We start from the raw sequence: 12,251 nt of genomic DNA, 5'->3' as shown, positions 1-12,251 counted from the left end.
GTGCCAGGGAAGGTTTAGGTTGGATATTAGGAAAAAATTATTTCCTGAAAGAGTGTTCAGGCATTGGAACAGGCTGCCCAGGGAGGTGGTGGAGTCACTGTCCCTGGAGGTGATCAAAAAATGTGTGGCCATGGCACTTTGGGACATGGTTTAAAGGCCATGGTGGTGTTGGGTTGTCAGCTGGATAGATGATCTTAAAGGTTTTTTCTTTGATTCCCCTGAAGCGGCATGCTTGTTTATTCAGGAGGAGAAAGTTGAAGTAGCTTAACTGCTTCCATGGGCAGGTTCTGTCTCAAAGCCTAGTTGTTGACAAAATAAAGTAGCTTCCTCTGCTTGTTTCCATTTAACAAGCAGGAATGTTCAATCTACATGAAAGTTGCTTCTGGCCAAACTCTCATTTGTTTCCTTTAAAATACACATAACATCAAAGAGAACAGCTAAATCTGATGACACAGCAGGACTTTAGTTTTCATTAAACTGCCTTAATCTCCTTGAATATTTTAAATTAAACAAATTGCAGGCTTGGTTGGCCTCTATTTTAACAACTTGTCATTTAAATTTTGTTATCCTCTTCTTGTGAATTGTAGCTGTTTGGCTCTTATGTCTTTCTCCTTGCTCTCTCTTCCACCTCAGCTACACAGACAGTCAGTTCCAGACATCTGCATGTGCATGAGACCATCTTGACTCTCGTAACACTACCTTCTCTGCAGCACAGCTTCCTCAGGTCCAGCAACAGGTGTCACATTGCTGTGTTCTCATTCTTGCAGCATCATTCAAGAATGCACTCTTCTATCTCTCACTTCTTCAAGCTTCTCTGCTCCTTGCTCCAAAATGGAAATTGTCTCTGAACTCTGCTCATCCACCATTCACTTTCTTTATTAAACCAGGATCGGGTTTTCTACCATCAGAGTTTCATTAGCATTGTGACAAAATAACTTTCTGCCCTGTTTTTTCCAGCAAAACATTTATCCTCTATCTTTTTTTGGCTCTCTTAAGTTCAGAACAATGTAGTCTTGTGCAGTAAGGACACCACAAATGCCAGCAAAGGACTCAGGAAGCCAAGAGGAACTTCCTGCTCCTTGAATCTTCAGCTACTGAGGCAGAGTACTGATGAGGTCTGTACAAGCTAGACAGTAGAAGTAAGTCTGTCCTGAAAACTGCAGGACATGTTTCAGGACTTCAGTTTCCCCTTTGACAGGAAAGCAACAGTGTAGATATGAGGGGTGGAGGAAAAGGTAAAGTATTTTGTAAAGCAGCATTGAGTTTAGGTTGAAAATAAAGTCACAACGGAAGGCAACAGAAGAAAATAAACAACAAAACCCCCACAAACACCCAGGAATTCCAAGTCAGCTTTACAGCTTTGGCCAGCATTGCCTGGATTATCTTTATTGAATGCTGTACATACTTAGAATACAAAACATGACACTTTTTCTGGGGAATTTCTTTTCTTTCCATTTCTTTGATTACACTGACCCGTATTCAACAGCACCTTAGAAAGTTAAAAAAGAGGACAAAGTGATGATTGTCAAAATCAGAAAAAGTACTAAGAATGTGTATTAAATCTTTTGAAAAGCACACACACAAAAAGTGAAAATTTCATTGTTCAGTATCAGCTGAGACATTTGCTGATGTATTTTTTTACAGTCAAGCACTTAAAAAATATGAAAATTGTGATATTAATGTTTGTGCAGTTGCTCAGAACACTTGAGAGGCAATTTACCAGAGCAAGGTTTACTAGGTACCTATGAAAAACTATCTTGTTATTCACAAAAGATATCTCAAGTAGAATTAGTAGAAAACATTAACGTTTCTACCCCATCTTGAATCCATAAATAGAGTGTAAAGATAAAAAGAGGTTAAAAAAAATCACATATTGCCAGGCAAGAGATCCCTATGCTTAGAATCCCATGTAAACAAAGCTGAGGACAGTAGACTGTCTCCGTAATATAAACTGAATGCTAATTCCCAAAGGAAAAGTAACTAAAATTCTCCTCTCCTATATATTTTTCAATATATACCTTTGAAAACATCTCCCTTCTCACTTTAGCTGCTTAGCTGCATTCATCCTTTGACTGGAAATGTGGCACAAGCTCTTCCAATTCCCTAGCAGTATCCTTTGGGATGTTGCCTTGAGAAAACAAAGACTCAAGGTGTTCCCATCAATAGGCACAGCTTGTGTGTTACAGTGCATTTCATCTCCACAAGGTTAGAAGCATAAAGGTTCTTACCACTGCTGCTGTAAACTGAATAGCTACTTGATTTGTTTTGAGTATCAAGCACCAAGATAGTTTTATTTTTCAAATCATAGAATGGCTTAGATTTGAAGGGACCTTAGAGATCATCTACTCCAACCTCCCTGCCAGGGGCTGGGACACTTCTTAACTAGACTTTATTGCTCAGGGCCTCCTGATTCTTGGTTGCTCAAGGGTGTCCCTGATTCTTTCCATTCTGTAAGAAAATGAATCACAGTTAAAATTTTTTTTTTTTTTTTGCATCTCAGTTGTGTTTAGGGCTAGAGAGCATTTAGCCATTAGCCTTTGCAATTTCCAACTATTATATTCCTATTATTTCTTTACTGCTATCAATATTAATTTCAACTAATTTAAACAAATCTTAATGTAATTTCCTTACAAAATCAGAAGCCATTTAAGATGCAAATCAAGACTTAAAGTTTATAATAATGCTTATTATAAACAAGTTCAAGTAGGAAACCATGCACAAATGTACACAAACATACAAAAAACCATCATGAATAAAACAATGAAATAAAATTCACAGCTTCGTGAGTGTCAGACAAAGGTTGAGCAGAATTTTGTTTCCAGCTTAAAAACAGAATGAATTCTCTTTGCAGCGTTCAGCACCTTAATCACAAGTGCTGCAACACATAAAGAATACCAAGATTATCAACAGTCACATACACTTCAAAATCAGGCGACACATGGATTGACTTGAGGTTTGTGCCATTGGTGTAGAAGGTTTGTAAGGATTCTCCAGTAGTTACATTCCACCACTGTGGAAAAAAATAACGTTTTCTGTTAGCTGGCTTAGCAGACCAAGGGCAGGTGACTGCTTTTCCTGAAGAATCATAGAATGGTTTGGGTTGGAAGAGATCTTAAACGATCATCCACATTACAACCTCCCCACCATGGGCAGGGAGACCTTCCGCTAGCCCAGCTTGCTCAAGGCCTCACGCAACCTGCTCCTGAACACCTCCTAAGGAGCAATTCCAAGGAGGAATTTCTTCCTAATACCCAGTTTAAATCTCTCTTCCAGCTTCAATCCATTCCCTTTCATCCTATCTCCACAAGCCCTTGTAAAAAGTCTCCCCCCAGCTTTCTTGTAGGCTCCCTTCAGGTACTCTTCCATCTTTGTTGGTGGATAAATGATCCAGAGCAGGGCCAGTGGGTACCATTCACACAGGAAGTTCAACAGTACGTAGCTGGAAGCACCTCCTCAGAGTATTGCCATTTGATTAGGTATGTGAAGGATACTTTATAATTTCAAGGCTTACCTTAAGATAGCCTCCAGCTGACACAAGCATGTTACTGTCAGGAGAAAATGAGAGGTCTGTTACCCAACCACCATGTGTTGGTTCTCCTTCATCGCCAGTAACTGGAGAGCAGAAGTGAAGTAGTGCACCTGTTTGAATGTCCCAAATCTGAAAGAGAGGAAAGATTATGTATGTAAGTTCTCTCAAGTAAGGGAAGCTGAAATTTTGGGGTTTTTTCTAGATTAAAGAAAACAAAAACCTTGTAAATAAGCATTCTGACACTTCAAGTAGAATAACCTTAACAATAAATTCTCCTCTTAGAGCTCTATCATATATGGAGGACTTAACACATGCACTTCACTACAGAATTATGAGCAAATCAAGTGAAGCAGTTCCTCAGCACTCATGAAACATAAACCCATCAATATGGTTACAAACTGCTGTCTCATGTGGCTAACTGCAGCTCCTCAATGTTCACCACAATGCTAACAAATTAAGACAAGAAGAACACAAACTGTGAGAATTCTTCTTCACCAGTACAGGTTAGGGGGTGAGCTGCTGGAAAGCAGCTTCATGGAGAATTACCTTCGAGTCCTGGTGGACAGTAAGTTAACCATGGCACAGCAATGTGCCCTTGTGGCCAGAAAGGCCAATGGTATCCTGGGGTGCATTAAGAAGAATGTGGCCAGCAGGTCAAGGGAAGTTCTCCCCCAGCACATTCTGCTGTAGTGAGGCCACAGCTGGAGTATTGTGTCCAGTTCTGGGTGTCCCAGTCCAAGAAGGACCAGGAATATGCTTGAAAGCATCCAACAGAGGGCTACAAGGATGATGAAGGGACTGGAACCTCTGTCTTACAAGGAAAGGCTGAGAGACCTGTGGCTGTTTAGCCTGGAGAGGACTGAGAAGAGATCTTATTAATGTTCGTAAGTATCCGAGGGATGGGTGTCAAGAAGAATGGGCCAGACTCTTTTCCATGTCCTGTGATAGGACAGGGGGCAACAAATACAAACTGGAACACATGAAGTTCTGCCTCAACATGAGGAGAAACTTCTTTCCTGTGAGGGTACTGGAGCAGGCTGCCCAGAGAGGTTGTGGAGTCTCCTTCTCTAGAGACTTTAAGACCCAGCTGGCTGTATTCCTGTGTGACCTGCCCTGGGTGATCCTGCTTTGGCAGGAGGGTTAGACTTAATGATCTCCAAAGGTCCCTTTCAACCCCTCCCATTCTATGATTCTGTCTTAAACTACTGTCAAGTGAGTTACAAAACCAACAGCAAGCTTAAAGCAGTACCCTTATTTCTCCTTTGTCATCTCCAGTGGCCATTAATTTGTTATTAGGAGAGAAAGCACAGCACCGCACACAGGCTTCATGTCCTTTCAGCTCATGAAGAACAGAAGAGCTTTCAAAGCTCCAGATCTAAATGGGAAAACATCACAGAAGAGTGAAAAAGGCAAGTTCAAAACCAATGATGACTTCTTTCTAAAAAGGAATTAACATTCAAATGTACCTAAGCCTTTTGATATATATGCATACCTGTGTGTACATTTAGGTATTATAGCCTGGTTTTCTTTTTAGTATCTTAAGACAAACAGCATCCTGGCCAGGATCAAAAAGCGTCCAGCAGGAGTAGCAAAGTGATGGTGCCCCTGCACCAGCTTGAGTACAGTGTTCAGTTTTGGGCACCTCACTATAGGAAAGACATTGAGGTGCTGGAGCATGTCCAGAAAAGAGCAATGAAGCTGGTGAGGGGTTCAGAATGCATCATATGAGGAGTGGCTGAGGCAGCTGGAGTTGTTTAGTCAAGGCTGAGGGGAAATCTTATTGCTCTCTACAACTCTGTGAAAGGAGGTTATAATGAGGCTGGTGTTGGTGTCTTCTCCCAAGTGACAGGACAAGAGGAAATGGACTTAAATTGTGCAGGGAAGGTTTAGATTGGACATTAGGAAAAATTTTTTTTACTGATAGAGTGGTCAGGCATTGGAACAGGCTGCTCAGGGAGGTGGTGGAGTGACCACCCCTGGAGATGTTCAAGAAACGTGTAGATGTGGCACTTCAGGATATAGTTTAGTGGTCATGGTATTGGGTTAGGGTTGGACTCAGTGATCTTAAAGGTCTTTTCCAACCTTAATGATTCTATGATTATGTGATCACTAGTTACCCCAGAATTTAAAAAACAAACAAAAAAAAACTCCTCCATATTTCAGGACAAATATCTTTGTACAGAAACTAACCAACCTTTGCAGTTTTGTCAGCAGAAGTAGATGAAAATTTACTACCATCAGGTGAAACAGCACAGGAAAGAACAGCACCTCCATGGCAAGCAAAATCTTTTTCTGTGTTTCCAGTAGTGATATTCCAAACCTACCAAGCAGACAGGAAAAGCGATTTATTTTTGCAGCTCTGTAAAAACTTTAACCACAATATATAACAGATAAAACATGGCCAACGTTTTGTTATGCTTACTGGGGTAGACAAAATACAACAAAAATGCAAATCTTGCAAAACTTGCAAAAATGCAAAATTGTGTCTTAAAAGTCAGCTTATGCCTTAAGATCAATAAAATAAGGGTCAAGAGCAAGTGCAGGGAATACAAAGTGTTAGAAGAGAGAATAAAATGTATTGTAAGTGATTTGTCAGTTCACAGCCTTTTATTTACCTTAACAGTTCCATCAAATGACCAGGAAAGAAGTTTTGAATTTTCCAGAAGTCTAAAATCCTTGATTGCTTCTTTGTGTCCTCTTAGAAACACACATTCATTAGACTGCCAATTCCATACCTAATAAAAAGATGGAATATGTTTATAATTACTTTTATTTTTCCATTAAAAAAGACCTGCTTCATTTTTTTTAAACCACAGGAACAATAAGAAGTTCTTCATGAGATGACAACTAATTATATTGAATATATTCCTAGCAGAGAGAGAATACTTAGGATGTTGTAGTATTTAACAGTCAATCTATGAGAACTCTCAAAGTGAATCCGATGATTAAAATTCACTGATAATTTAAAAAGAAAAAAAGCAAAACTATGATAATTTTTTAGTCACCTCAGAAGTTTTGGGGTTTAAAGCTTTGATTATTCCAGCAAATCGACTTCCATTATGTCTTTAATAGAGAAATGAAACTTTCTTTCCTGTGTTTAAAGTGTATTTTTAATGAAGTGCCATTTTGCTTTCTATTTCTTATAACAAAATGACACTTCTGTTTTTCATTCCACTATTCACTGAGAACTGAAGAAGTGTTGTTTTATTTTACAGAAGCCATCAAGTACCGATTTAATTGAAATGACAACGATTTCATAGTTTTCAAGCTAATAGCTTTTCAGCAGCAAGGAAAACAGAAAGCAGAGGTGTTCAGATGACAATCCTGGCACTGTCCACTAGAGGGAGCTGAGGACGCAGAAGAAAAGCTGGACCTGACAGATGAATCCGAGAGCCCTCATAAACTGGTGAGGGTCTGTGTACTGCTTCACAAAGTGAAGCCGTGGCACACAAAGTACCTTCAGATCTAAACAGACAGCAAGGTGGGATGCTGCATAGGTTACATCTATATCAGAAAACGGATGCTGGAAAAGATCTGTTGAGCAAAACAGTGCTGAGGACCAGCACTCAGAGGTGCTTTGGAGGTTTGACATCAAATCAGCTCAAGTTTAGTTGTGTGGACTGAACGCTCACCAATAGCTGGAACACGGAGGTAGTTGAGGCCCAATTCTTGGACATGTTCAGAGCCTTGTCGAGCATGACCCTGAATAACATTATCTAGGGGAGGATGGCCCTGCTCACTGCAGTGGGGGGGTGGACTAGATGACCTTTGGAACTCTCTTCCAACCGAAACCATTCTATGATCCTATGCTGTATGCCTCCAACTGCTCTGCACTGCAAACGAAAGCACAGTGAACACCAATGACCAGGACTTTCACTTCAAAAGTGCATCCCTGAGGTGAGCTAGAATTCCAACACAGGCACACCAGAACACTTCTCCAGAGCCAATCTACCCTGCAGAGAGACAGAGCTTATTAATCTGAAACTACAGTACTGGAACCATTCTGTTTCTATCTAGTATCTGTATTCAGCACGCTACTAGGTGGACAACAGCCCCTCTGTTCAGGCTGAAGAAGAGAAGGCTCCAAGGAGACCTTATAGCAGCCTTCCAGTACCTGAAGAGGCCTTCAGGAAAGCTGGGAAGGGACTTTTAAAAGGGCATGTGGTGATTGGACAAGGGACAATGGTACTAAACTAGAGCAGGGCAGATTTAGATCAGACATTAGGAAGAGTTCTTTGTTATGAGGATAGTGAGACACTGGAATGGGCTGCACAGAGAAGTTGTGGCTACCTCATCCCTGGAAGTGTTTAAGACCAGGCTGGATGAGGCTTTGAGAAACTTGCTCTAGTGGAAGGTGTCCCTGTCCATGTCAGGGGAATTGAAACTAGATGATCTTTCAGGTCCCTTCCAACTCAGGCCATTCTCTGATTCAATGACACACCAGTCCACTCAAGAGACAGGTCTCATTCCTTCAGACAGCTTAAGCATGCCCACTGGCAGTCCTACCATACATAGCCAGTTCTGGATTGCATCCCAAACCTTTCACATAGGGAACCAAAACTGCTGAGTTACCTTGTCTGAAAAGTGATGTTCCCTTCAGTCATCTTAAAGGAGCTAGTGCCTCCTATCATCAACAGCACTAAACCCAGAAATTGTATAATATTTGTTACCACTTAAGGTATAAATTGAGGCTACAGTTTCTACAGTGCCTTGCCCCCAGAAGGAGCAATACAGAATAGTCATTTACTGAGTTTGTATTATCAGTTTTGTAAATCATCTTTTTAAATACATTTTAAGCAAGTTACAAATCTTTTTAAAATATCATCCAAACCTGCATAACTGAGTCATGGGCACTTGAAATGAGAGTCTGGCAATCAGGTGTAAATTGACAATGCTGCACAGATATCCTGTAGGCCTCCTGGGACTTCAGAACTCTCCCATCCACCAACTGTAATACCTTTACAATAAAGAATGCAATGATTATACTTATTTTACAGGACTTGAGGAAAAGGAAGAAAAGAAGATGCAAGCTCTTCTTAATATCAGACCATAACAACCGAAAATTCATATTAGCTTAGTCCTTGGTAAAATGAAGTTCAGAACTACATTATTAGCACTACCTTTAAATTCTTCTCATTTAGGCATCACTTAGAAATGTAAAAGTAAAAACTTTAAAAGTATTATATTGAAGAATATTATTGTACAAAGTCACTCAAATGATATTGCTTCAGCAAGGACCAAGAAGGGTGCTTTCCTATTACTTTTAAAACCAAATTTAGGATTTAATACCTTTATTGTTCCATTTTCTTGTCCAAAAGCTGCAAATTTAAGATCCTCACTTAAGCAACAGCAGGAAATGGGGGATTCTTGAGCTGATGTCTGCATGATTACACTGTCTGTATTTCCATTGATAAGCTGCAAGGCAGGAAGTTAATTACATTTTTGCAATATTTTTAAATGTTAACTTCAGTTTCAAACTTTGAATTATCAATTACTTCCATAAACCTTTGAGGGCTTGAGGATCAGTGTAAGTGTCTTCATAGAATGGTCTCTGAAGAGGGCAAGTTTGCAGAAGAAAACTCATCTTTGTATCAAAAGGCTTTTAAAGTTTGACTACAGAAAACAGTAACTCAAAATGCTACTCCCAGATTTCAAAAGCCATTTAAGTGAGCAATTTACCTTGTCAGACAGATTACACATCTCATGCCAAATGGAGCATAAAATACTTTAAGTACATGCTGTAAGTATGACTTCCACCCCCTAAGACTGATTCTCTGAAATCTCTGTACAATGTTGCCCTCATATCAATTATCCAGGGAATAAAAGAAAATAATAATAATAATTTAAAAAAAAATCTTTAGAATATGATGATTTACAAGCAAAGTTTAAGTTTTGAAAGTTACCAGTGTGAAGTGTTTAAAAAACAGGCTGCAGATCAAAAGGTGACAAGGACCCCACTTCTGAGAGAGTCATGAGGAGAAAACAGTTTTGTTCCTCCACATCCAGATCAGTGTGGAAATTTCCCCTCAAACTTGACATTTTTTACTTCCTAAACTAGACAGAGTTTCTAGAGATAAAAATGTTATCATACATTTTTACATACATACATATATATATATCTGCTGCTACAGATTCAACTGCTGAAAGCCAGAAACAAGCAGGTTTTTTAGTGCTTTCTCCTACTGACATCTGCAGGTAACATTCAACTGCACTGATGACAAATGCAGCTTACTTGTAAATGCTTCTGGTTGTAAATTGCTAAAATCATCACTTCATCATTGTGAAACACAACATCCAGTTCACTTTTTAGCACAGCATCAGAAGACTTGCACACCTTCTTTGTTTCCCAAATCTGTTGAAGAACAGAGTATTGCATTAGTTTTATTAAAGGACAAAATATAAAGCTTCTTAAGAGAGCAAAGCCTTATAAACTTGCAAGTAACACTGGTTTAAAAAAAAAAAAACAAACAAACTATCAAATTATGCTTCTGCTATTTTTATTTACTGGGGAATTTGTTACTGTAAGTGATTCCAACAGATGAAACAGAACTCCATTTTTTCAGGCTGATCAGTAGACTCCCCTGTGTTTAGAGTCATAGCTATAAAGCCCACAATTTTCTAATCTGAAAAAGGAGTGTTTCAATCCAGTTACCAAAAAAAAAAAAAACAACCAAGGACAGATTTCTATACTTCAAATATATATATATCTATACACACAAATAAATACACACACACGCATATAGATAGATAGATATACACACACACACACACACACACATTGTCTGTACATTTAAAATTTCAAGAATATAAATGCTAATTTGGGAGGATAGAAAAAGTTTCTTTGGTAAACTGTAGTTGTACTTTCACAGGGTTTAATGAGGCATTAATTTAATACTAGTATTATTATAGAAATCTGTCCTAAATATTAACATGCAAAAAATAGCTGACAAAATAATATCAAGTCTGCTATGATCCTCAAAAATCTTCACAATTCCTGATTCAGCTAAAATCTAAAGCAGAAACAAAGTTAGAATTACTCTTGAAAGCCAACTGGACTTCAAGAAGTCATCTTGATATACAGTAAATTTAGATTAGCAATAAGCAAAAAGTTTAAAAGCCAGCTCATTTTACTGTGTAACTAAGTTATTTTATAACAAATATTTATTGGCTATAACAGATGGAAATACTACATAAAAATTTTTGATATGTATTTAATTTTATAAGAAACAATTGCTTAAGTTAATATTTTAATAATAAATTCATGCAAATCCATGCTTTTCAAAGAAAAAAAAGATGTCATCTTACACGTATTGTCTGATCATCAGAAGATGTCAGAAATAAAGATCCATCCAGGGAAAATGTTACACAATGAACCCAGCTCATGTGTCCTCTGCAGTATGCCACTTTTGATAGAGATTTAATATTCCATAGCTGCCAAAAAAATGTGAAATAAGAACTCAGATGGATTTAGATTGCATTTACAGGCAAAACAAGAAGCAGTATACTTAATATTTATTTCTTCTAGTATTTTCTTGCTTCCCATTCCCAAATCAGATGTAACAGGTATGCCAGATGATCACATTCTGATGGTCAGGGAAATTGATTCAGCAGCTCTTTGACTGCTATAATTTTAGAAGAAGTAATTTTTTAAAAATGGAAAATAAAACAAAAATCACAATACAAAAAAAAAAAATCCAAGTTCAACTTCACCACACAGATTGCAAAACCAAGATCTGAAGCAACAACAAAGGCCAAGCCTGATATTTGTATATGGCCATGCTAGTCCCAAAGTTACTCCGTTTCATTCCTTTTTATTTTCCTTCCTTTTTCCACATTCTGTAGCATCACAGAATTTTAGAATGGCTTAGGTTGGAAGGGACCTCAGATATCATCTAGTCCAACCTCCCTGCTATGGGAAGGGACACCTCTCAACTAGACTGGGTTGCTCAAGGCCTCATCCATCCTGACCTGGAACACCCCAAGGGAGGAGGCATCCACAGCCTCCCTGGGCAGCCTATTCCAGAGTCTCACCACTCATACTGAAAAACTCCTTCCTCAGATCCAGTCTAAGCCTACTCTCCCTCAGCTTCAAACCATTCCCCCTTGTCCTATTGCTAGACACCCTTATGAAAAGTCCCTCTCCACCTTTCTTGTAGGATGCCTTCAGGTTTTGGAAGGCAACTAGAAGGTCCCCCTGGAGCTTCCTCTAGGCTGAGGAGGATAGAGGATTTGCTGTCCTTTGAGTTAAGCAGTACTCCTGAGAGCAACAACAGTAACTTTCAATAAATAGAGTAGACCAGGCTTTTTATATAAATGGGAATTCTGTTGTCCAAAATGAACATAGCTTTAACATTCTATTTCCCAGTTTGCATTTTACATTTGAGAAGGGAATGCAAATTTAAAATGAAGAGGCATATTGAAAGTCTGTTAAAGTAGCTACATTTGTTTTGCAACTGCATACAAGAAACTATTAGAAAGGAAGGCTCCAGAGAGTCCTTACAGTGGCCTTCAAGAAGGGGCCTACAAGGAAGCCACGAAGGGACTTTTTGCAGGGGCTTGTAGTGATAGGATGAAAGGGAATGGATTGGAGATCGAGGAGGGTAGATTCTGACTGGAGATTAGGAAGAAATTCTTTACATGAGGGTGATGAGACACTGGAACAGGTTGCCCAGGAAGCTTGTGGATGCCTCCTCCCTGGAGGTGTTCAAGACCAGGTTGGATG

General features: G+C 39.0%; 1 protein-coding gene across 5 annotated transcripts in view; it reads right to left on the bottom strand.

Moving 5' to 3' along the window:
* Positions 1–2,722: 2,722 nt before the first annotated feature.
* Positions 2,723–12,251, bottom strand: part of APAF1 (apoptotic peptidase activating factor 1) — a 29,137-nt gene continuing 19,608 nt past the window's right edge. For 4 of the 5 annotated variants that reach the window (XM_054386790.1, XM_054386793.1, XM_054386792.1 and 1 more), the window contains 9 exons: positions 10,835–10,960; positions 9,762–9,881; positions 8,819–8,944; positions 8,361–8,486; positions 6,145–6,264; positions 5,724–5,849; positions 4,779–4,904; positions 3,512–3,658; positions 2,723–3,010 (listed from right to left, as the gene is read on the bottom strand). In XM_054386790.1, coding sequence (XP_054242765.1) covers positions 2,867–3,010; positions 3,512–3,658; positions 4,779–4,904; positions 5,724–5,849; positions 6,145–6,264; positions 8,361–8,486; positions 8,819–8,944; positions 9,762–9,881; positions 10,835–10,960 — 1,161 coding nt within the window. In that variant the 3' untranslated portion in view covers positions 2,723–2,866. The remainder of the gene's footprint in view (positions 3,011–3,511; positions 3,659–4,778; positions 4,905–5,723; positions 5,850–6,144; positions 6,265–8,360; positions 8,487–8,818; positions 8,945–9,761; positions 9,882–10,834; positions 10,961–12,251) is intronic. The other variant, XM_054386795.1, reaches the window with a different exon arrangement.

The sequence above is a fragment of the Indicator indicator genome, chromosome 14 (genome assembly GCF_027791375.1).
Source record: "Indicator indicator isolate 239-I01 chromosome 14, UM_Iind_1.1, whole genome shotgun sequence".
In the NCBI taxonomy this organism is placed as follows: domain Eukaryota; kingdom Metazoa; phylum Chordata; class Aves; order Piciformes; family Indicatoridae; genus Indicator; species Indicator indicator.
This window is presented reverse-complemented; position numbering and strand designations above follow the sequence as displayed.